The sequence below is a fragment of the Pan troglodytes genome, chromosome 2, assembly GCF_028858775.2.
Source record: "Pan troglodytes isolate AG18354 chromosome 2, NHGRI_mPanTro3-v2.0_pri, whole genome shotgun sequence".
NCBI lineage: Eukaryota > Metazoa > Chordata > Mammalia > Primates > Hominidae > Pan > Pan troglodytes.
Window position 1 is genome coordinate 102,069,966 of NC_086015.1, and position 24,290 is coordinate 102,094,255.

The 24,290-nt window shown below is 37.7% G+C and overlaps 1 protein-coding gene across 41 annotated transcripts in view; it reads left to right on the forward strand.

Annotated features, from left to right (window-relative positions):
- Positions 1 to 24,290, forward strand: part of ST3GAL6 (ST3 beta-galactoside alpha-2,3-sialyltransferase 6) — a 64,939-nt gene that overhangs the window by 21,077 nt on the left and 19,572 nt on the right. For 10 of the 41 annotated variants that reach the window (XR_010155046.1, XM_016939904.4, XM_063805134.1 and 7 more), the window contains exons 2-5: positions 17,031 to 17,130; positions 19,491 to 19,568; positions 21,425 to 21,528; positions 22,533 to 22,596. Coding sequence is in view for 29 of the 41 variants with exons in the window: in XM_016939898.4 (XP_016795387.2) it covers positions 17,031 to 17,130; positions 19,491 to 19,568; positions 21,425 to 21,528; positions 22,533 to 22,596 (346 nt within the window). In the remaining 12 variants the exon portion in view is untranslated. Of the gene's footprint in view, positions 1 to 4,532; positions 4,703 to 4,989; positions 5,162 to 5,945; positions 6,076 to 11,535; positions 12,050 to 17,030; positions 17,131 to 19,490; positions 19,569 to 19,732; positions 19,803 to 21,424; positions 21,529 to 22,532; positions 22,597 to 24,290 lie in introns of those variants that run through there. The other 31 variants (XM_016939900.4, XM_063805130.1, XM_016939901.4 and 28 more) reach the window with 14 other exon arrangements.

Consider the following 24,290-nt stretch of genomic DNA (forward strand, 5'->3'; position numbering starts at 1 on the left):
TTTCTTTAGGTTCAAAATTCTGTCTCATGGTGAATACTTCTCTAATAGTAGGCATTAAACAGCACTCCTTTGCTTTTCTCTTGATTTCTAAATGGGTTTGCTACTTAACACTTCAAAAGTGAAATGTATATAGAGATATATGAAAATAAGCACTTTCAGTTTCTTTGAAAATTGAAACATTTATGTACTTAAAAAAATTCTCTGTAATCTACAATTCAGCACATCAGCTGATTTTGTTTTTCTTTAATGCCTTTCAGTACAGTACATTCTCATTTAATGTCATTAATAGGTTTTTGGAAACTACAACCTTAAGCAAAACATTTTTGTTCATTGTCATTTTATTATTGATGAAAAAAATTGGTTTTGATGTACCTTACTTTGCTTAAAGTCATAGTTTCCAAGAACTTATGAACAATAAGTGAGGATTTACTATAAGGTGTTACACATGCATATATCTAACAAATGGAAATAATCTTCATGTAGTCAACTTTTAAAAACTTTCTTTGGTAAAATCTATTTTTTATGTTACTATATGATTTTCATAATCAAGCATAATTATTTCCCTGTTTAAGGGCATTAGAGTTCATAAATGGCCTATGAAATAAAATATTTGCCAATTTTAAGGTATTTGTTTTCTAAGAATTTTTTTAAATAAATATATTCTAACAGAGACCATAGCGGCAGAAAAACCCCACCTTCATCCTCTTAAGGTCCCAGCTGGGTCCAAGAATTAAATTGACATAAGTTAGATTAACAGGAGAAAAGCATGCACATTAATTTTACAAGTTTTATGTGGCATGGGAGCCCTCATAAAGAAGTAAAGACGCAAAGAAGCAGTTAGAGCCAGTTACGGGCATGGCTCATTTTATTGTATTTCATAGATATTGTGCTTTTTACACATTGAAGGTTTGTGGCCACCCTTTGTCCAATAAGCCTATTGGTACCATTTTCCCACAGTATGTGCTCACTTCTTACCATCGTGTTACATCTTGGTAATCTTAATATTTCAGATTTTTTCATTATTATTATATCTGTTATGGTGATCTATGATTACTGATCTTTTTATAAAATATATATTTTTTCTTTCTTTTTAAATTTTATTTATTTTATTTTTTGAGATGGAGTCTCACTGTGTTGCCCAGGCTGGAGCGCAGTGACGCCATCTTGGCTCACTGCAACCTCCGCCTCCCGGGTTCATGTCATTCTCCTGCCTCAGCCTCGCGAGTAGCTGGGACTACAGGCACCCGCCACCACGCCCGGCTGATTTTTTGTATTTTTAGTAGAGACGGGGTTTCACCGTGTTAGCCAGGATGGTCTCGATCTCCTGACCTCGTGATCTGCCCGCCTGGGCCTCCCAAAGTGCTGGGATTACAGGCATGAGCCACCGCACCCAGCTGATCACTGATCTTTGATGTTACTATTGTAATTGTTTTGGGACACCACAAACTACACCGCTATAAGACAGTCAGCTTAATCTATAAATGTTTATGTGTTCTGAATGGACCACCGACCAGTTTTTTCCCTGTTTTTCTTCCTCCCCTGGGGCTTCCGTATTCTCTGAGACACAACAATATTGAAATTAGTCCAATTAATAATCCTCCAATAGCCTCTAAGTGTTCAAGTGAAAGGATGAGTTGCATATCTCTCACTTTAAATCAAAGGCTAGTAATGATTAAGCTTAGTGAGGAAAGCATGTTAAAAGCCAATACAGACCAGAAACTGTGCCTCTTGAGATAGTTAACCAAGTTGTGAATGCATAGGAAAAGTTCTTGAAGGAAATTACAAGTGCTTCTCCAGTGAATACACAAATGGTAAAGTGAAAACCTTATTGCTAATATATAGAGAGTATTAGTGGTCTGAATAGAACATCAAACAAGCCACAAAATTTTCTTGAGCCAAAGCCTCATCCCAAACAAGGCTCTAACTCTTTTCCATGAAGACTAAGGGAACCTGCAGAAGAAAAGTTGTAAGTCATGAGGTTTAAGGAAAGAAACTGTCTCCATAACACAAAAGTGCAAAGTGAAGAAGCAAGTGTTAAAGAAGAGGCCGCAACAAGTTATCTGGATCTAGCTAAGATAAATGATGAAGGTGGCTACACTGAACAGTAGATTTTCATTGTAGACAGACAGTCTTCTAGTGGAAGAAGATGCCTTCTAGGACTTTTACAGCTAGAGAGAAGTCAATGCCTGGCTTCAAAGCTTCAAAGGGCTGGCTGACCCTCTTGTTAGGGGCTAACGCAGCTGTTGACTTTTAAGTTGAAGCCAGTACTCATTTACCATTCCGAAAATCCTACAACCCTTACAAATTATGCTAAATCAGCCAAGTGCGGTAGCTTACTCCTGTAATCCCAGCATTTGGGAGGCCAAGGCAGGAGGATCACTTGAGCACAGGAGTTTGAGACCAGCCTGGGAATCATAGGGAGAACCCATCTATTAAAAAATAATTGTCCTAAATCTACTCAGCCTGTGTGCTATAAAGGAACAGCATGGTTTACTGAATAGTTTAAGCCAGTTATTGAGACCTGCTGCTTAGAAGAAAAAGATTGTTTTAAAAATATTATTGCTGTACAGTGCACCTAATTACCCAAGAGCTCTGGTGGTGTTGTATGAGGAGTTTAATGTTGTTTTCATGCCTGCTAAAACAACGTCTATTCTGCAGTCTATGAATCAAGGAATAATTTCAACATTCAAGTCTTATTATTTAAGAAATATAGTTTGTAAAGCTCTAGGTGCCATAGATAGTGACCCCTCTGATGGATGTGGGTAAAGTAAATTCAAAGCCTTCTGGAAAGAATTCACCATTCTATATGCCATTAAGAACGTTTGTGATTTATGGGAGGTCAAAATATCCACTTTAACAGAAGTTTGGAAGAAGTTGATTACAACTTTCAGGGATGACTTCGAGGGCTTCCAGATTGTAGTGGAGGAAGAAACTGCAGATGTGATGGGAATAGCAAGAGAACTAGAATTAGAAGTAGAGCCTGAAGAAGTGACTGAATTGTTACAAACTCATAATAAAACTTTAATGAATGAGGATTGCTTCTTATGCAGGAGCAAAGAAAGTGATTCCTTGAGATGAAATCAGCTCCTAGTGAGAATGCTGTGAACTTTGTTGAAATGACAACAAAGGGTTAGGAATAGTAGATAAATTTAGTTGATAAAACAGTGGCAGGGTTCGAGAGGATTGACTGTAATTTTGAAAGAAGTTCTGTGGCTAAAATGCTATCAAAGAGCATTGCATGGTACAGAGAAATATTTCGTGAAGGGAAATGTCAGTTGACACAGCAAACGTCATTGTTTTATTTTAAGACATTGTCACAGCCACCCCAACCTTTAGCAACCACCAGCCTGATAAGTTAGTAGCCATAAGCACTGAGTCAAGATCATCCACTAGCAAAAAGATTATAACTCAGTGAAGGCTCATATGATCAATCATTAGCATTTTTAGCAGTAAAATATTTTAAAATTAAGATATGCATTGTTTTTTAGACACAATGCTATTACTGCACACTTATAGACAGTGTTGTATAAACATAACTTACATCCATTGGGAAAATTTGTGACTTGCTTTATTGTGATATTTGCTTTATTGCAGTGGTCTGGAACTGAACATGCAATATCTCTTCAGTGTGTCTGAACTTATTTTTTATTTATTTGTTTATTTTTTTTGAGACGGAGTCTCGCTCTGTCGCCCAGTCTGGAGTGCAGTGGCACAATCTTGGCTCACTGCAACCTCCACCTCCCGGTTCAAGCGATTCTCCTGCCTCAGCTTCCTGGGTAGCTGGGACTACAGGTGCCTGCCACCGCGCCTGACTGTTTTTTTGTCTTTTTAGTAGAGACTGGGTTTCACCATGTTAGCCAGGATGGTCTCGATCTCCTGACCTCGTGATCCACCTGCCTCAGCCTCCCAAAGTGCTGGGATTACAGGCATGAGCCACCGCGCCCGGCCTGAACTTATATACTAGATTGAACGTAATAAACTGTGAAAATGCAGCTAAATTGTATGGGGAGGCTTAAAAGATAAGAGTTATTTCAACAAGCTCTGTCTCAACATCTTGTCTTTGAAGATAAGGATGTTGCCATTTTTTCTAGTATAGAGAGGGTATCTTCCATGTGGGAATTTCATTTTCTGCTCTTAAGAAACAGCACAAGGGTTAATGAGATATTCATGCAGCTGCTATTTTTCAAGTGCCTTTAACTTAAATAGGCAAAATACCGGAATATTAATACCATAATAATGGAGTTAAAATACTCCATAAACCATGCTGTTCTTTTATAGCACACAGGCAGAGTAGATTTAGCATAATTGTTTTTAACGTCTTAAAGAGCGTGCATTTTGTGTGTGCGTGTCTCTGTGTGTGTGTGTCTGTGTGTGTGTGTTAGTCTTGTGTGAAAATAGCTGTAGCAAGAGAGGTTTGAGATTTTTTTCAATTTTTTTTTTTTTTAGAAAGTAGCCCACGGCACATTTTTAAACTAGTTGTTCTAATACTTCACCCACACTTCTTTTTCCCTCACTTTCTTCTAGATATTTTTATTCTTCTTGATCTCCTCCTCATTCTCCTCTCTCCTTCTGTCCCTTCCTCTTCTAATGATTTTCAGAGAAATAGCTACTTCTCTCACCTCACCTCTGCATTTCAAAATAAAGCTGCGTGTATGTGTGGAGAGAAGCTGGAAAAGAAGACAGATGGTTCTTTCATTACCAGGTTACTTGGGATTAATTGAGCTGGGTTTGTTATTATTTTTAAGGAGACTGAGCTGGGTCCTTCGGAAAGCCAGTTCTGAAAGGCAGGCAATAATGTAATATGTACTGTTGGATTTTTTGTTTTGTTTTTGTGTTTGGTAATTTCATCATCCTGTAAAGCATTTTTTAGGAGATCAGAAGTGAGTTTACTAAAATGGCGTTTTCCTTAAAGTTTTAAAAATGACTTTACATTTTTCTGGGGCAGCTGAACCATTCTTAGAAACATACTATCTTTATGTTTTATTTCAGCATTTGCAAGTGAGGAAGCAGCACAACCCCGGGTCTTAGATAATTTCTAACAGAGAGGCCCCAGCAATTCAGCAGGCAGCGTCCTGAGTCTTTGGCAGCCTGGTCCCTCTTTAGCAAATTCTCCACCTTTGCGAACAGAAGGTCTTTAGGACACAGATTCTTAAAAGTGCAGGTAAGCAAAGGCAACACCACCATTGTCTCAAATTGCTTAAATGTAAACTTGAGCACTTGTAATGTTCTTATACAATGTTTCTCTTGTGGGTGATGTTAAAATCCCCTCTTCTATGAATACAGGTGCCTGCTATTTTTTCTCTTACTAGTTTTGCAGGCTGGGGGCCTATAAGACTGCTAATGTAACCCATGACCCTTCAGCATATCCCACAGTTGAGCTATGAGAGTCTTACATATTATTTTTATTCTCAATTGAATGGGCCTTCTTTGGGACTCTTCTTAACCAATACATAAGTGAGGAGTAAGAAAACTCTTAAAATTAGAACATTATATGCATCACAAATATTATAGAAATTCTGCTGTTAACCAGCTTTATATTGGGCAAGAGGGTTTCCCTCTTTGGGCCTTGTTTTCTCAATAGAATTAATTCCAGTTCTCTCTCTGTCTTTAAGTGTAACAATTAATGATAGTTTCATTAAAGTACCTTCTAATTTTTTAGGCTGATTTTTCTTACTTTTTTTGGAATCCTATGCACAGATTTCAGACATCAATGTATAACTTTATTCTGAAAAAAGATCTAGAGTTCAGATGTCTACCAGGAATGAACTACATGTTTTACCCATGAATATATGCAGGCACTCAATGATTTATTAAGGTTCATCAGAGAATGATTATTCTAGCAAATTTGTTTGGAGATCTTTTTGGGAAAGACACTTATTGACTGATAACATTATGCTTTAGCAGTGCTGGCCAATATGGACACTCATAATGGTCTTGTGATTTAGTCCTAGGGAACCTCTTAAGCTCTTGCTTGTTCCTACTGAGATTGCTCATGAGGGTTTCAAAGTCCTTCCCCAGCGTGGTCCTTAGCCACTGGACTTGCAGAACTCTTGAGGACCTGAATCAAGGCTGGAGGTAGGGCTGGATCCTCAGGTTTTACTGCCAGCAACACCTCAATTTAGTGGAATGTGGACTGTAATCATCTTGGTGATTTGTAAAGCTGTTTTTCTTGTCAATCTTTACCATTTCTGGCATCAAAAAGATGGAAGTATTTTGAGAGTCTTTGTGATGCTCCTGGACTCTAGTACGTGCTTGGGTTCAAGTCCCAGCTCTGTCACTTTTGATTTGGGTATCCCGGGGGAAGTTATAACTTCTCTGCGCTTTGGTGTCTTTATCTGTATGATAGGGATGACGATAAAGCCTTTCGTAAAGGTTGGTTTTGAGGATTAAAATAAGTCTATGTCTAAAGCATTTAAAACTGTTCTATCACATAAGCGTTTAGTTAATTTTAACTGCTTTTTTTTTCTTTTTTTTTTGAGACGGAGTCTTGCTCTGTTGCCCAGGCTGGAGTGCAGTGGCACGATTTTGGCTCACTGCAACCTCTGCCTCCCGGGTTCAAGCAATTCTCCTGCCTCAGCTTCCCAAGTAGCTTGGGACTACAGGCGTGCACCACCACGTCTAGCTAATTTTTGTATTATTTAGTAGAGCGGGGTTTCACTATATGTTGGCCAGGCTGATCTCGAGCTCCTGACCTCTAGTGACCCACCTGCCTTGGCCTCCCAAAGTGCTGGGATTACAGGCTTGAGCCAGCGTGCCCGGTCCTAATTTTAACTTTTTATTGGCACCTGTCATACAGTGTTTATTCTTCTGTCCTTATTCTCTAGCGTAGGGTGAGGAAAAATTCGTCTTTATCCTTACCTTGTTAAACATTGCTTGAGTCACCATGGTATTTGCTTCAACACCTAGGACACAATATCTGAATCCTTCTCAACATTATAATGGATCCAAATGAGAATGAAACCTATTTCATGAAACCTATTTGCCAACTCAGATTGTTTATAGAGTTCTTGATTTTTATTTTTTTGCTTCAAAACATAAATTTGAAATGTTGTTTACAAATCTGAGTTTTTTGTTTGTTTTTACTAAATTTCAGAGAAGTTTTATTATGAAAAGCATAAAAAAGATATGGTTTCTATAGCCAGAAATAGGGTCTAATTCTAAGATGAGTTTTGCCAGTGAATTAATACTATTTTGAATGCCTTTCACTTTATATTCAAAAGCAGATGAGTAAAGCTTCCTGTCACAGATACTTTAAGATGTTAAAATGATTGTGCAGCAATAATAGCACAGTAATGCAAACTTAATTTTTCGAGGCTATTATTGGCACAAAGTCATGAGTTCTTTAGCATCTCTACCAGGACATTAGGAAGCTAATTTTTTAGGGAGGGCTTGGTGCATGGGAAGCTGATATTTCACTAATTTTAAAAGAAGAATTGAAACAAGATTAGGAGAGTCTTTACCATGTGCCAGATACTTACCTAAGTATTTTATATTTACTACTTGTAATAGCTCTATTAGGAAGTATTATTATTTCTTACTTTACAGCCAAGGAAGCTGAAGTGTAAAAAGATTAGGCAAATTCCCAGGGTGATACAACTCATCAGAAGAAGAGCTGAGACTCAAACTCAGGGGGTCTGATTGTCAAGCAAACAATCTTAACACCTAATTATGCTACTACCTACAAAGAATAAATTGCCAATGAATTATTAAGACCAAATCATGGAAGTCTTAAATACCAGGCAAAGTGACAAGATGAGAGCTGCACTTCGAGGATTTTATGCCAAGTACAGCGTGTGGGCTGGTTTAAAGGGAAGAAAGATTAGAGATCATTGCTAGTAGCTAAGGTGAGAAGTAATGAGAACATGGGTTTAGGAAACAGGATTAAGATAACAGCTTGAAAACACCTGTATTTAGGTGGACAGAGGAAGAAGAGAAAATCTAGAAACACAGGCAGAGAAGTAGAGGAGGGAGGCCGTGTAGTGCCACCCAAGGGGACATTCTGGAACTGAAAACCGTAGAGATCAGAGAGGATTGGAACAAAAACAAAGACGAGTGGGTTTGGAGATAGTAATTTATTTATTCATTTATTGACTTTTTTACTCATGAAATAAGTAAATATTATTGTGCACCCATAACGTGACAGGAATTGTGCTGGAGGGGAACCCGTATAAAATGTTCTTCTTTATTACCAACTTTGCTACTTATTAGCAAGATAGCCTTTGACAAGTTTTTTTTTTTTTAAACTTTTCAAAATCCTGGCTGCCTCTTCTGTAGTATGATACGTAAGTCCTCACTGTGTCTAAATGCCCCCAACTCTTGCGGTCTTCCCAGCTCTAAGATCTGTAATTCTTGGGTTCAAGTTGTAAATTGCAATTGTAAATTGGAAATGTTGTAAATATGTGGCCAATGATTCAGTTGGCACTTAGGTGAATCAGAAGGAGATGCAAGATAAGGTGTGTGTCCTATAGCTGTAATGTGAATGGAGGAATCCTACATATTTTCCCTCAAAAATACTGGTAGTATCATACTGACACTAATAGTAGATGGAAGGATGAGACTGAAAATAATACAGGAAAGACAGTGTCCAGGGAATTAAAAAAAAAAAAAAAACCCACAAACATTCCCTAGAGTGGTGAGGGAAATTTTTCTCAAAGCCACTTATTTTCAAAGGGAATCTGACTAGTTTCTTCAGAGAAACTTCTGTTGATTGAAAACTTTCAAAGGTCAAGCCCTAAAGACTCTTAAAAGATGTAGCATAAAACTTAGAATGAGCTGCCAGTTCCCCTCAAAAACTGTTTTCTGTGAAGCCCTGATCTTCTCGGCTGGATACAATTCCTTTTTTCTCTGACCTTCTCCAGCAGTGCTTCTCAAACACACAGATCACATGGGGTTTGCCAAAATCCACTTGACTCAGTGGATCAAAGGTTGGAGCTGAGACTCTGCAGCTCTACCAACTTCCCAGGTGATGCCAGTACTGCTGGTCCATGGACCACACTTTGAATAACAGAGGTGTAAAATAGTTTGCTTTAATCCTCATAGCAGATAATGGAAATAATTTTGAAACAGTGTAACATCTCCTTCACCAGACTGTGAGCTCTATTCTCCATATCCTAAAGTCGAGTACATACACATTATGAAATTCTTGATATTAATAGATAAGAGATTCTTACCTCGGTCAGTGATTCGTATTATTCAATAGCAGTAATAATTTGAATTGGTATAGGTAGGGCTTTTTTTTAAACTGAGATAAGCACCAGCATGCAATATAACTGAGATAGGCACCAGAATGCAATATAAAGTTTTCATATAAAGTTAAACGTGTTTACCATATGGCCCATGAAAACGTATATCCACCCAAGAAGTTGCACTTGAATGTTTAATGCAGCTTTATTTACAATAACCAAAAATTGCAAAGAAACGAAATGTGTATTGCCTGATAAATAACTTGTGAACTGATAAATAAATTGTGGTATGACCATACAATGGGATGCTATTTAGCAACAAAAAGGAATGAACTCCTGGTACAAGCAACAACTTGAGCATTTTTAAAAAAAGTATTATGTTAATTGACAGAAGTCAGAAATAAGATATATATTATATGATTCAATTTATATGAAATTTTAGAAAAGCAAAACTATAGTGATAGCAGATCAGGCTGCTAGGGGCCAGGAAGTGGGAAGAAGGAAGTGACTACAAAGAGGAACAAAGGAACTTTTGAGGTTGATGACAATGTTTAGAATCATGACTTCAGTGGTTGTTACCTGATACACTTAAAAGTGGCGAATTTTAGTGTATAAAAATTTTATCCCCAGCTACTCAGGAGGCTGAGGCAGGAGGATTACTTGAGCCCAGAAGTTAGAGACCAGGCTGGACAGTATAGTGAGACCCTGTCTCAAAAAAAGGAAAAAAATGAATAAAGGCAATTTAAAAAATTACACACAGGCTGGGCATGGTGGCTCATGCCTGTAATCCCAGCACTTTGGGAGGCCGAGGTGGGTGGATCACTTGAGGTTAGGAGTTTGAGACCAGCCTGGCCAACATGGCAAAACCCCATCTCTATTAAAAATACAAAGAATTAGCCAGGCATGGTGGCACGTGCCTGTAGTCCCAGCTACTTGGGAGGCTGAAGCAGGAGAAATTGCTTGAACCCGGGTGGTGGAGGTTGCAATGAGCCAAGATTGCATCACTACACTTCAGCCTGGGCAACAGAGCAAGACTCCATCCCAAAAAAAAAAAAAAAAAGTAGCCACAGTCATCAACCTGTTAACAACATCTAATGCTTCTTGGAAGCTGATATCTTATTAGCAGGATGTTAATATGAGAATACAGGGACAATTTTTACTTTAAGAGAATAAATGGGCATGGAAAGAAAATGTGAATAAACAGTAGGAACAAAAGAAGTTCCCTAAAAGCTTACTTGTGTACTTGCAATGGACCTGAGTCTGAAGAGAGAGCTCTTGAAAACAGGAACTCCAGTTCTTTTATTTTTAGCATCCCATATAGTTGCTATTAGCTGAATGATTTTAGTGTGTCCTGTTGTGCTATTAAAGAAGAAAATTCTGCTGAGAAGTCATTTCTCTCCTTTTTATATTCTTTGCAGTGAGCACACCCCACTTTCAGGAGAGGATCTGGTCATCTGCTTTGGCAGAGGGCTTATCTTTAATTAAGTGAAAAGATCTGTCTACATGTGCTAAGGATGATATCTGGTGAAAGCACTGGCTTTGTTGAAAAGCTGAAAGAGAAGGGTGTTTGTGCATATGCATGTAGGAACCAGCTTCATATCATTGTATTAGCAGAAGAGTTGGGGGAGGAGAGGGAAAGAAAGTTAATTATACGTGTTCCCTTTCTGCAATGCAGAAAGAAAATAGTTATATTCTTAGAAATCAGTCAAAATGTATACAGCTGATCTAATTTGTTGACACTACACAACTCAATATTTTTGGAGGGGGGCATAAATCAGATTTTCTGTTAATTTACTCAGCAATGTCAGAGTTTTTTCTTAACTTGTATTAAATAGCATTAGTTTATAACTTCAGATTAAATTTAGCCTTTTCGTTGTAATATTGTATGTTTAAAAAATCTATATGTGCTGTTTTTTATTTCTTTAATTATGGTCTATTGAGAATTTCTTCATCCTTCTAGCAGAAAATCCCATCAACCAGACTACTGATTCCTTAGGATTTCTCTCTTTAATTATGAGATTAATAGCTTTTCATATTATAATGTTTCTAAAGACGTGTGTTTGATAAATGCATAATTTAATGTGTATCATCCCCTTGTTTTATTTTTAAAAGATATTATTGAATGATTATTTAACAGTTCATACTCTTAAAAATATGGTTATTATAGTTTTCTATAAGCCACAATTTCAAAGTGTGGGCTTTGAAATCAGATCTCAGTTTGAATTCTGGCCAGTGCTCTGGGTATTAAACATATCTAGCATGAGGATGAAAATATCCGTGATTTCATCCTTATGTGAAAAAGGGCTTAGTACTGTGCTGGCCATTTAGTAAGTGGTTAATAAACTGTGCTATCATTTACATGATCATCGCTGCCAGAGGTTGTAGATCCTTGGGATATGAATGAAGCTGATCTCACGCATTTGGACTACCTAATTAGTAATAAGGACCAAACCTAAAAGAGAGGTAGTAAATGAATTGAGGAGGACTGAGGCCTTTCCATTCATCACTATGGAGTCCTGTACATTAAGGCTTAGGTTATATGGAGATGGCTGGGTCTGTGAGGCTTAGGCTTAGGGGACCTATGAGGCTGGACCAAAAAAAATCTAGACATTAATGCATGGCTAGAGTTGGAGGTTCTGTTGTAGATTTGCTCATGTAGGCATGTGACTGCAGATTATAATCACAAATTGAGTAATAAGTACAAAGAGGAAGGAAGGCAGGATGTGAAATCTGTTGGCCATGTTCCACACAGTCTGGAGTGTATGTCAGTGTGAGCTGAAGACCAGCAGAGACTAGGATGGATGACGGCCTGTCCAGGGGCTGAATGGACACAGGTGTCAGCAGGGCCACGTGGTAAAGGTATGGAGGTGAGCCATGAACAAGGTTACCTGCTTAAGGGGAAGGTTGTGGCTTAAATCTAGATGCTGCTGAGATATTAGACATTAGGTGCCCACAGGCTGTGTGGAGGTAGAAGGGGGATGTGCTTCTCTTATTTGCACAAAGATGTGAGTTACTAAGGAGTATTATTGAACAGCAGCATGTTGGGTTTGAGAAGAGACCTAGTAGTAGAAAGAGTAGTATGTCTGCCACTGAGGAAGCAGGGAACAGAAGGGTGCCTCACCCCAGGGCAGATGGGGACATGGTTTAGGATCCTAGTGACTAAAAAAAAAAAAAAAAAAAAAAAGGAAGTTTGGCTGCAGAGCTGCTAGGGTGACTAGGAAAGAGAAGAATGCAGACGTTGGAAAAGTGTGGTAGAGTTTAAGCACCCAGCAGCAGGAACCCAGGTCCAGTGGATGAGATGACCAGGATCACTACTGGATCCACAGGAACCTGACCCTACTGTTAAGCTGCTAGTCGAGGGCTCCTCAGACTCTCTTTCCGTGGGTCAGAATCAGTCCCAGTGCCTGGGGTGGCTGGGCTTGCAGATGGGCATTAGGAAGCACCTGCTTCCAGACTGAAACGGAACTGGGGATGGAGGAGACAGGGAGGTGGGGTTTGTGTGTGCTCAGCATCTGGAATAGAGAACGCCAAGGGTCTTTCTTCCTTGGTGTTGCATATTGACTGAGATACCCACCGGGTTTTTCTATTAGGTTGGTTTTAAATGACAAAAACCACAATTACTTTTGCACTAACCTAATGCGTGATAAGTAGAACAATGTTTCTAGAATTATTGCTGAACATGCTTTTTTCTAGCTGGTTGGAAAAGCAAGCTCCCTTTGGTTTGAGAAAGCATTAGGGGAGTCTAAAAAAAAACCTGACATTTTTTTCAAGTGTTTCTCCATAGAGTTTGTTTTTATAAACAATGCTAGCATGGTTGGGAGGAGCAGAACTGGGAACAGGGTTGGGAGTAACAGGCTTTTATTTCAGCTGAGTTTGAATCAAAAGTATTATAAGCTTTACCTCCATTTCATCAATTACTAGAATTGATATTGCTTAAGGAGCTTGCAGGATTGCTTAAGTTGGAGAAATGTTCAGTAATGTTTAGTCTGGTAGCAAAAGGAGGGGCCTGTGCTCACTTGTGAAAGCTCACATCTAGGGGGAGGTAGTATAACGCATGGCCTGTGGCCTGATAGAGACAGATTTGAGTCCTCGTTCTGCTACTTGTCAGCTCAACAAAGTCGTTGCTTCTCCCAGAGTTTTGGTTTCCTCCTCTACAAAATAGGAATTGTAAGTCTACCACTTCTTTTGCAAGGTGGTTGTCAGGATGTCATGAGGTAATACACCAAAAGCAATTATCACATGCCTTGGCACAGGCTAAGCACTCATACATCTTAATGCTTCTAATCAGTTGTTATTCATTGAGCATTTACCACGTGCTAGGCATTTAGGGTAAAAAAAAATAATACAAAGCATCTAGTTATGGGATCTGTATCTGTTACAGTCTCTGTATTTCAGAAATTCTTCCATGGTTCTATTGTATGTCTTAGAGCAGTGATTCTCAAAATTTTGGTGTGCATAAGAATCAAATTGGTGGATGCTGTTTAAATGCACATTCCTGAGCCCCAGAGATTCAGATTAAGTAGAGGCTCAGGAGTGTGCATGTTAACAAGTCCCTGCCTGGTGCAGACTCTTGAGCCTGCCCTAGAGTCACCTCCTTTCACCAATATCTGAATTTACCCTTCTAGACTTCAAGATACCAATGGAACACCATTAGGAATTTTCAGATTAGAATTATCTCTTTTAGATTTGCCTTGTGCTTTTTATCTTGAGAGACAGGATAACACCAGGAATGGAACTCTGAGAAAGAAATGATTGAACCATAAATCTATTTCTGTCTTCCTTAAACTGTGTGACCTCAGACAACTCAACCTTATAAACCTTCAGTTTTCCTCATTCATCAAGAAGACAACACCTGCACACCCATCTAACAAGCTTATTTTGAGCCTTAAGTGGAGGGATGGACATATAAAAGATTTTTTATGAACTTTAATGCTCCACACAAAATATGCTTTTACTATTAAAGCAAAGTGAAACATTTGTCAAGATTGAGTTTAATTTGGCATATATAGGTTACTTATACATTGGGTTACATATCTTAGTTGGAGAATATGTGAACATTTGTCCTCTGCCAGTGAGTCCTTCTCTCCCTTGCCATCCTCTACCCACATTTTTGTAAAGGATGTTTTAGGGACCCTGATTTTAGGAGCATCTGCAGCCACAAAGCTGGCATTGGTCCTGTTTAATGTCAAGATCTTGAAAACTCTTTTTTTTTTGGTAATCAAAGCTATATTAAAGGGCCTTATGTCTTTTTAAAAGCAGATAACCTCTTAAATTCTGTTTTTTCTTTGAATGTTTTTGCTCAAAGCAAAATGCCCTTCCACTTATAGAATATAATTAGATAATTGGTTTATTTGTGGAAGCTTTTTCCTGTGAGCAAGCAGAGGAACCATGTTTATCACAAGGATATCCTGGCTGGCCCGTGTCCTTTGCAACTTGAATACTGAAGCTGTGAATTGTACATGAAATACGATAGTGCCTTAACTTCCTAAATGTTTTTCAGGTGGCGTATGCAATAGCTGTTCAAGAGTGGGTTCGTTTTATTGTTTGAAAACAGAGCATTCTCTCACACTTCTTTGTTTTTAATTAGACCACATATTAGTGAATGAAAAACAACAAAACAATAACACAAGTCTCGCTTACCCATACCTCCGTGTTCTGTAGAATAATACATAAATTGCCCAAAGAGTATGTTTTGGAGAATACATAGGAATTTTGACTCGTAAATACTGACTTCTTTCCCTAGACCTTCATATACTGTCTTAGATGTAAATACATTAAAAAATTTTGCTGATACTGGTAAGTTTTATCCTTGTTGGATCTTTGCATAAATGTCATTCTTTTTTTTTTTTTTTTTTTGTGAAAGGGAGTCTCACTCTGTCGCCCAGGCTGGAGTGCAGTAGCGTGATCTTGGCTCACTGCAACCTCTGCCTCTTGGGTTCAAGCAATTCTCTGCCTTAGCCTCCTGAATAGGTGGGATTGCAGGTGCCTGCCATCACGCCTGGCTAATTTTTTTGCATTTTTAGTAGAGACGGTGTTTCCCCATCTTGGCCAGGTTGGTATTGAACTCCTGACCTCGTGATCCACCCGCCTCAGCCTCCCAAAGTGCTGGGATTACAGGCGTGAGCCACTGCGCCCAGCCAAATGAAGTTATTCTTAGTGGAGCCTTAAATGTTTGATTTGAGCATTTAATAAGATGTTCCTCACTATTTTGGCCCATGGTAAACTGCCTTCCAGGACTATCTAATAACCCAAAGAGGTAGATGGTGTGTTCTCACTTGTAAACACTTGAGGACCCTCAGGTCAGAAGAGGTAGACTGATTTACCTTAGGGTCCCCACACCATATGTAGAGTTAGGCTGTGAATCTTGTCTTCTGATTTCCAACCAGTGTTGACTCTTCACAGGGATTATGTATACCTAATTAGAAGTATGTGTGAACTAAAGTTTGCTCATTAACTTGCTTATTTATTTGCTTTCTCCTGACATAGTTTTCATTTCTAACTAATTTAGAATAGTGGCATGTGGGGGTGGTGACTGCATTAATAGCAGCAAGAACCAACAGCTGACAGCAAGGGAGGAGTGAAAAGCAACTCAACCAGATAATCATGCCAGTTTAGGACTGCTTAGCAAATAGCCCCACACACCCATTAGCTGCAGAGGGTTTCAACTGTAAGAAAGCCCAGAACAATTATATTTGTTGAGCTGACCCCATATTATCAAGAAAAGTTTAAATTATGTTTAGTATATTCTACTTATGAAGGCAAAGGGAGTGGTTTATTTTAAGATTTCCATTTGAACATATTTACCATTAAAAAGAAGGCAATGCCATATTATTTGGAAATTTATTCAACCAGACTCCCAGGTTCTATACTGCATCGCCATGATTGAGGTTAATAGGCATGGATAGGAGTGAAAGGAGTGGCACATGCAGTTGTTTAGATGAACTAGAAACTTGATAAGGGAGACAGAGAAGCAGTGTACCTGTTTAAAGTCACAGGCGTTGAAATAGGTCTATTATGGAACCATATGTTAAATTTGTCTTTTACATTTAATTACATAAGACAATGGAAACTTTTCCTCTTTTCCTTTGAAGCAAAAGAGAAAACCAAACATGTTTTATAGGTTTTTAAAATATATTCTATAAAGGCTTTTTTTGCATTTACATTTTAGAGAGGATTGTGTCAAGGTTTTTGTCTGTCTGCAAATGTGTAATGAACAATATTGTCAATTTAATACAAAACAAGCAAGTAGCTGAATATACCTGAACTATGATGTGGAAAAATCAAATAGGTGGATCTAAAAGTATATAAAAATTGAGGATGAGGGAAATGTTTTTTCAGTAGCTTTTTTCCTCAGTTAAAAATTAGAAAATGACTTGTAAAAATTATAATGTATAACATTTTAACATCATTTCAAGCACTGAAGAAATGAAATATTCACAGTTTAAGGCATCTATTCACTTTCTACTGAGAGAGAAAATAGATAGGTTTTAATGTTTGTGAAAAAAGTTTTGGATATGGAATAGATGTGTAAAATTTTATTCTGAAGGAATTATTTCTTTCTTACCTACCATGAGAAAGTAGTAGGGGGAGGCCCCTACCTTTGAGACCGTGGAACTGTTTATTGGCCTAAACATACATTATGTTGTGCTTATTGATAAAAGGAGAGACAGAAAAAACATTATCTTTCTGCACGTTTAGTGAGTATTTCCAAAATTACATGCCCACATCATTTTTTTCTATAGTTCCTTTTGTATATTTTTTCCAATAATGCTTATATTTGAGCCATTGTGAAAATCCATTTGTATAACAACCTGGCCTTTGCTTTGGACTTCATTCCTTGTGTTTCAGGTGAGCCAGCCATGAGAGGGTATCTTGTGGCCATATTCCTGAGTGCTGTCTTCCTCTATTATGTACTGCATTGCATATTATGGGGAACGAATGTCTATTGGTAAGTTTCATTTTGTTATTTAAAAATAACTCTCAACCTAGTCTTTCACACAAATCCACAAGTTATAGTAGAGGGTCCTATGAAAAAAACTTGTACCATTGTAACATTTTGAATATTTTCTTGCTTTCCATTGTAAATTGGGGTTTTACCATTCCAGTATCCTATAGATTGTATCTCGAACAATTTAAAAGTTGACAAGCAACACCTGCTTTCTATTGACTTCCCAGTGAAGCCATGGTGTTAACCATCTTTGGGTTATAACATTCTTTCTTTATGCTATAGATCATCTCCTTGAGTTAATGGCATAATTACTGGGCTCAGTGGTACTTAACTTTTGGAACCTAAAATGCTTGCTTAAGAGATTATTGATAAAATACAGATATTACATATGGTTTCCTTTGTTTAAATATATTTGGTGAACGATGATATATGTATCTTCTGAAATAGCTTTGACTTGAAATACCACATATAAAACTTTGAAGAGGCACAGATAGTTTTACTGAAGAGAAAGCCTCTGTAATAGGGATTTTAACCTTCTCATTGTCAGTCCTTTGGCTAGGAAAAAAGTTTTGATGACCTTTAAATCCCAAACGGGTGGCAGTACATAATTATGCTAAAATAAATCACATAACTTCCTGTCTTAGACAAAGAGTCAGTATTTTTTGCCAGTGTTTCATAGTAGATCTTAGATCATGTTTCTAACTTGTGCTTACTCGATGAAAAAAAGCTGATGCTTCTGCATTTGATTTCATTACTGGTTGATTGAAAAATAATTGTAATGCTTTTCATGGAAGGACGTTAGGCAAATGGCTACTGGAAAAAACCCATTGCCAGGTGGATAGTTTTGGCCCTAAAGTTTTAGGCTTTGGACCCAAATATCGGGCTAGAGAATTTTGAAGTCTGATTATGTACTAAATGAGGACTACATCAAGGGGATCTATCCCTACATCTTTGCCACATTCTCTGTCCTACCCTTAGTAGTAGAAGACAAAAATAGAAGAGAAAGCAAAAAGCTTACTAGATTGCTACTTTCCTACAAATCCTATTGTTGGTCACAGGGAAAATGATAAAGAAGGTGATGAAAAGGATCTAAATCAGCAGTCTTTTGTCATCAGGGTTGAAGTGACCATGTGACTCCTCAGCTAACACATTACTATAGTCACGCAAGTACCTTGGGATATTAGCTCAGACAGTTGTTTGTGCAATGAACTTGCTTCCTTAAAAATGATTTAAGACATATAATTGTGTTTTTCTTTTAAAAAGTCACCCAAAGGTTGTCTTCACAATATCCTAAAACTGTTTTCTATGTTTTAATGACTTTAGAAATCAAATAATATCTTCATGTTATCCTCCAAATATAATTGAGATTTTTTGGTCTAGTGTGCTGGTCCACCATATTTATATATCTTCCTTATGTATAAATCAAGGAGTCCTTGCCATGTGGTATTCACAAAAGATGTTTTCCTGCGTAAGGAGTTTACTAGCCTCATAGTTCAGAAACCTAGCAATTCTAACTATGGGGATTTTGTACCCACAAAAATGGAAAATTGTGTGTGTCCATGAAGGGTTTAGGATATTTCCTTCATTTTGAATTCTGCTGATTATAGAAGAAAATTGATTAGTTTTTAAATATGAATTCTTCACATAATTGATGATCATTAATAAGTTTTTGTATTAAGCTGTTTTCCTCTTTCCCAGCTAAGTCTGGATCCTGCCATCCACCACCCCTTTCATTTATTTTCCTTGTTGTGCTCTGTCATGTTTCACAATACCCTTTTAAATTGTGGAGACAAGTACTCCATTCAGGAGCACACAAGGGCCTAACTTATGCCAAGAATAGAGAAGAGTTAGAAATGACTCTCAATAGTGTGATTTGTAGAGTCCCCTGGATCCCAAGGCAAGGGTCTATGGAACCTGTTCAGGTCAGGTGTTTCTGTGGTGTTTGCTGCCGGCGTGCGTCAGCAGATGTGGCAGGAGGTGGTAAATAGCCACGTGCCCTTGGGGTGAGTTTCGGTTTCTCCAGCTTTCAGGGACTTCTAAAAAGTGAGCCTAGTTGCGGCTTCTACAATGCAGTAATCCTGGCCCTTCTCTGAAGGTCCTTTGAATCATTGCTCTTGGAATCACTTCTGGGTTGCTCATCACCTCAGCTTTTCCACCCTCCCTTTCCTTACATCCATGAATCTCAGGTGTGTGTAGGGCTTGGAGAAGGCACTGGCACACCTCAAGAGGTGCAGGGAGTATTTTTGTTTGCTGCCACAGAACCTCTCAGTGGTGGCATGAATGAGTTCCCAGGGCATTTGCTTCCCTTTGGGCAGGGTGCCCGGTTCTGGTTTCTGACTGACATTATTTTTGTCTCATAGGGTGGCACCTGTGGAAATGAAACGGAGAAATAAGATCCAGCCTTGTTTATCAAAGCCAGCTTTTGCCTCTCTGCTGAGGTAAAAATATACCAGAAAAACCTGTGGCTTACAAAATATTCTAAATGTGCTTGTAATCATTTTCCACACTTGTTTATTTTTTTAATGCAAATCTTAGCAGTATAAAGTGGACACCCCATATTTAAGGAAGAGCTTGAATATCCTGTCTCTTTTTGTGCTTTTAGTCAGAGCTCTGCATATATTTTAAGAAAAGGCATTGAGGAACTCAATCAAACCAGTATTCTTTTCACACAGGTGAGGCTAGAGAGGTCTATTTGTGTTTGATTATAAAAAAGCGAATTGTTCTTTAGGGTTTTATTTTTCCCCCTTGTTGCTCCCATGTTATTTTCCACCCTTATTATTTTGTGGCTTCTCCTTCCTTGCCTCTAGTTTAAACTTTTTGAGTAGAAAATTTCCCTTTTATTAACTTTTAATGAACTACATAGAATGCAAATAATGATTAATCTACATAAAATGTCAATGATTGTTGATTGTGGCTCTTGGGCTTTGTAAAGAATTTACTCTTCTATTCACATGTTCTTTTCCTCCATCACTTTGACTTTGACAGATTGCTGGTCAAAATGCTCTAGATAACAAGAAATAAAAATCTATTCAAGGCATGTTTAATTGGGTAAAACAGGCACAATCTGTTCAGCATTTTTTCTATGAAGCATTAAAAATTCATTTTTTTTCCTATTGTCTTTTATTACTGCACCTTGTTATTACTGGTTTTTAATTCTTTGGGGCTACAGATCCCTTTACAATCAATCAACTCTCTGGAAAACTGCAAATACATAAGACTTTTTCGTATATGATTCCAAGTGTGCTATGGCTGCTTGTAGTCTTTCCAGGGGTGTGCGTCCAGTGAGGACCACTGCAAAACTGGAATAGTGTTTTAAACTTTTTTGAACACGACTCAGGAAGAAATACATTTTACTTGGAATCTAGTGCAAACACATATTTATATAATAAGAAAAAAAGAATTTTTACCTTTACTACTCCAGATGTACTGTGTTCTGTTCCATTCACTTTTTAAAAAGATGCCGATCGTGACTCACAAAATTGATTTTATGAGCCACATACGGGTTGCAGACCACAGGTTAAAATAATACTCTAGAATTAAGGTACTCCATAACTTTAGTGAAAAAAGATATCCTTTCCTTTCTGAGAAAACCCAAAAGGGTTAAAGTATTTATGCAAGATTATTCAGCAAGTTATGTAAGTCTACAGTGTAAGCGACAGGTAGATTTATGTTTATCATGTGGACAGTATTCTCTGAGGGCAGTCCCCTAGAGTGTACTTGAGGCCACTTTCTCAGAAACAGAAAAGCCAGCAGCAATTTGGAGAAGCTCTTCTGGGAAACCTGGAGCTTTTATCTTCAGTGTTATAAAGAGAACATCTTTCCTTATAATTAGGCTTGGGTGTGGATTTCAGCTTTGTCATTTATGGGATAGTGACCCCAGACTTGTCATAGCTGATACAACTTCACATATATGGTACTTTTAAATTCAGAAATAGCTTAACATCAGCACTTTTATAATATTACTTTGTTTTTTCCTATATATGGCTATTATTTTATCACTTGCTGTTCGTTTGTTTTTAAGTTTTGTTTTTACTTCCTGAGTTGTAACATAATTTTCATCTTAGTAGCTGCAAAGTGTTTTCATTTCAGTTGTGTAGTTCCATTAAGTACCCAATTCTATGCAATATTTCAGCATGGTTTAAAGTTATTTTTAAAAATTTAAAAAAATTATACATTTTTGTATAGCCAGTATATTGATATGAATTATATGCTGTAGTTACTTTTAGTTTTGATTTTAAAAGCTTGCAAATATAGTAGGTATTTGGCAAAATCATTCTTTATCCTTTCCTTCCAGGTTTCATCAGTTTCACCCTTTTCTGTGTGCAGCTGATTTTAGAAAGATTGCTTCCTTGTATGGTAGCGATAAGTTTGATTTGCCCTATGGGATGAGAACATCAGGTCAGTAGTATTATTCTTACCTGGTTCTGTTAAATTTGAGTGGTGTTTGATGAGAATGGCATGTTAATATAATTTTAAGGGCTTTTATTCTTTCTGCTTCCTAATGATTTCCAATGGATATGATTTTGGGATGGAATGAAATGAATTACATTTTAAAATATAAATTCTCACTCCTTTTGAGGCAGTATAGAACCAAAGGATAACAGGGGTAGATTTGTTGTTGTTGAGAAACTACTTTTTACATTTGCTCTGCCGCCATGTGATCCATGTAAGTTCTGGTGCCTTACTTTATTCTAATTTAGAATTAGCAGGAAAACCTGAGGGTTAGCTTCCTTCCTAGCTTCCCATGGCTTCTTTTTACCTGTGAGTTTTATCTCATCAGCGATTCTTATCTCCTTAAGCAGTCTTTTAATTTAATCAGTGGATATTTTATTTTTGTTAAGTTTAGAGATAATTATTCCATCTTCTAATGATAAAACACTTTCCCTTCTGCTTGTTGATAAGTGATTGGCCCTATATAGCATTAAGTTCTAGATTTTTGAGGGATCATAAAAGCCCAAGGTGACAAGCCTTCAACATTGTGAGTCAGATTTTGCTTATTCAACTGATCCTGTGAGGGTGGGGGTTGTATTTTTTGTTTTATTTTTTATTTTAAAACTATTTTGCAGAGAATTTGAGAATTTAATTGGGTTAAACTTACTATTTCTATTCTAACATCAATTTCAGAATCATGTGCTATTTTAAAATTATATGATTGTTTTTCAGATTAAATGTGTTGTTTTTTGGGGAGGTTTTGGAAAGTGTCTTTAGAGCATTTACGATTTTGAATGGGCCTGCTGAAGTAGTGCTGGCTAATTGCAGTTGTATCGTTAATTTTTCACAGAATAAATCAATGTGGCCATGCTGGTTGGAAATGGGTTTGTGTGGGAGGGAGTAAGGTGGTTTACTAAGTACTAAAAAGACATGATTATCCTTTTATTCATAACACTCCATTTGTTTTCTAGCGGAATATTTTCGACTTGCTCTTTCAAAACTGCAGAGTTGTGATCTCTTTGATGAGTTTGACAAGTGAGTTTATTTCCTTGCTTCTAGTCTGGCTTTTAGCTTCAGCTAAGCTGGTTCAAAATATGTACCCCAAGAAATGTAAGATGTATTTACTCAGGAAAATTTCATAGCGTTTGTGCATAACCAAAATTTCTAGTAGTAATTTGACACTTAAATACCTATAAAATTAATTTAGACGCTGCATAACTGGTTGGCTCAAAAGTTTGCAGAATCTTGATGATGATCAACACTGGTCCCAAATCAGGACATTTTTAACCTACATTCATTTTTTTCTAAGTTGTTCCTACTTAAGAATTAGTTCACCCCCTGCTAATCAGCTCATGGCTTCCCTTTATAGGCTGTTTCCCATACTTTTCCATGCATCCTCCAAACTACTGATGAGATTCTTTCTGTCTCACTTGTTAAGGAGATTATTAGATTTTGGAAGCAGCTCTCTTCTTTTTTAATCAGAATTACATTTGAAGGACAAATATACTTGCTTTGATGTTTTCTGACTACAAAAGTAATTTAGTTTTTAGACAATTTTGTCATTAAATAACCGCATATAAATTGAATTGCCAAAAATAGACTTCTTCACTGTTGGGCTTATTTTACAGAGGTAGGTTTATTTCACAAAGTTTCAAGCCACACTTTAGAATTTGGCCAGGGTGCCAGTGTGATAATATGGGTAGTCTATAGATGTAAGGCCTCCATTAAAAAGGAAAATGGCAGAAATTACCCTCTTGCCCAAGAGAATAGGAGTGCTGTTTTTTGGGTGCAGAGAGTGGGGGTAGTGGATAGAGGTCTGAAAGTGTAGATAGAGTTTGCCATAAGAGCAGCGTTAGATTTTGTCCAGGTTTATCTCATTTTTGTCTGTTGGAGACCAAGATGCTTGACGTGAAGTGTGTATTTGTGTAATGTGTATTGGTTCATTTCAGTTTTTTATAACTTCAAACTATGCCATCAACCTAATCAATTTTAATTTTGATTGCATATCAACAGCAACCATAAATTTTTTCAACCCCCAAATTTATGTAGCTCTGATTTGTAGAATATTGTTTTTTGCAGACCTTTCACATATGTGCTTTATGTTGATTCTCTCTAATTCTGTAAGTTTCTGGAGAAACTGAGGCTAGGCACACAGTTTGTTACACTTGGTAAATGCCAGACCCAGGATGTGAACCTAGATAGTTCAACTCCAGTGCCTGGATGTCTGAGTTAAGAGTAATAAAGGTGGCCGGGTGCTGTGGCTGATGCCTGCAATCCCCCAGCACTTTGGGAAGCTGAGGCGGGCAGATCGTGAGGTCGGAGTTCGAGACCAGCCTGGCCAACATAGTGAAACCCAGTCTCTACTAAAAATACAAAAATTAGCCTGGCATGGTGGGGCATGCCTGTAGTCCCAGCTACTTGGGAGGCTGAGGCAGGAGAATTGCTTGAACCAGGGAGGCGGAGGTTGCAGTGAGCTGAGATCCACCACTGTACTCCAGCTTGGGCGACAGAGCAAGACTTCGTCTCAAAAAAAAAAAGATAATTGTGAGTCCTTGCAGCAATTATCTGCAAATATTTGTAAAGATGCTTGACTCTATACATGCAAGCTACTGTCAGGATTCTAGAGGATATATGACTAGAAGTTTTGTTCTTGCCTAGTTTTTATCTAAGAACTAGACTGTGCTTTATTTAGTTGCTTTCATAACCCCTTGTCCCACAGGTGTTCATCT